The sequence below is a fragment of the Perkinsus marinus genome, assembly GCF_000006405.1.
Source record: "Perkinsus marinus ATCC 50983 genomic scaffold scf_1104296947000, whole genome shotgun sequence".
NCBI classification, from domain to species: domain Eukaryota; phylum Perkinsozoa; order Perkinsida; family Perkinsidae; genus Perkinsus; species Perkinsus marinus.
Genome location: NW_003210762.1, coordinates 1 through 992, shown reverse-complemented (window position 1 = coordinate 992; position 992 = coordinate 1). Strand labels below are relative to the sequence as shown.

General features: G+C 46.6%; 1 protein-coding gene across 1 annotated transcript; it reads right to left on the bottom strand.

Annotated features, from left to right (window-relative positions):
* Window positions 1-208: 208 nt before the first annotated feature.
* Window positions 209-446, bottom strand: Pmar_PMAR015164 (hypothetical protein; the record flags this gene model as incomplete). The annotated part of the gene is made up of 2 exons (XM_002779486.1): window positions 209-303; window positions 364-446. Coding segments are annotated over 2 exons (178 nt in total), but the record flags the coding sequence as incomplete, so codon positions are not given.
* Between the last annotated feature and the right edge of the window lie 546 nt (window positions 447-992).

Here is a 992-nt window from a genome sequence, read left to right as displayed (position 1 = left end):
ATCTTTCTGCTTCAGTGGAGCAAGAGCAAGGTGATAGTACAAGTCGCAGTGACTGAGCGCAGGTTTTCTTTAAACTGCGGATCTGTAGCGCACTGGAACGCTTTATCGAATACTCCGGATGGTACATCGGCATATTCATTGAGGCCGACCTCATGAGTTATATCGCCTGAATAATAAACATGAGAGGACATGAGCTTCCGCCGCCAACCATTTGCTCTCAATTCCTCTATCTCTCTCATGCTTTCTGCAAAAGCAGCCTTTGCAACCTGGTACTGCTCGTCCGTTTCATACTTCTTATTGTATCTTTAAAAATTGCGATAGGCGATGGAAAAGCTGGAAGCTGAAGGAAACGGATTATCTCACTCTTTCGTGAAGTTCTGGAAGGCCTGGTCGATATTCTCCAGTTGATCATCTCGGCCCGATCCTCTGGCGATAGTCTGAGCCATAACGATGAGGTGAAGAGTCCCAGCGGTGAGCCACATGATAGCGAGGTGCTGATTGGAAGCAGGAGATTGAAAGACTGTCAGCCTCAGACAAGGAGATACAGGTGAACCACTGGCCAATCACCATCACTGGTGAACAACCTAATACTGGCATGGGCGCTAGATGATGAGTTAGCCATCAGAAGATGTTAACAAGTCGTTATCAAAGTTCAAACATAGCCCGATGCTACCGAAAGGAAGGATCCTCAGAAGTCTACCAACATCGACCAACTCACGTACCTCACGTTAAAAGCTACGAATGAACAGGACTCCGCACTGTGCAGCGTGAACCTGCCACAAATCGTGCACTGTCATATGCTGTGATCAGGCAGTAGTTGTGCATTATGTCTCTTCAGCTGAGTCACTCTGTGTTCACCATTGTGATCTTAGCATTCACACTCATCCATTTAGTTTAAGTGCCCGAGAACGATTATCCTCGCACTTGTTATCCTTGAAGTTATTTGTGCCATAGCCATCACGTATGCCCTTACACGTTGCACGCATATACAA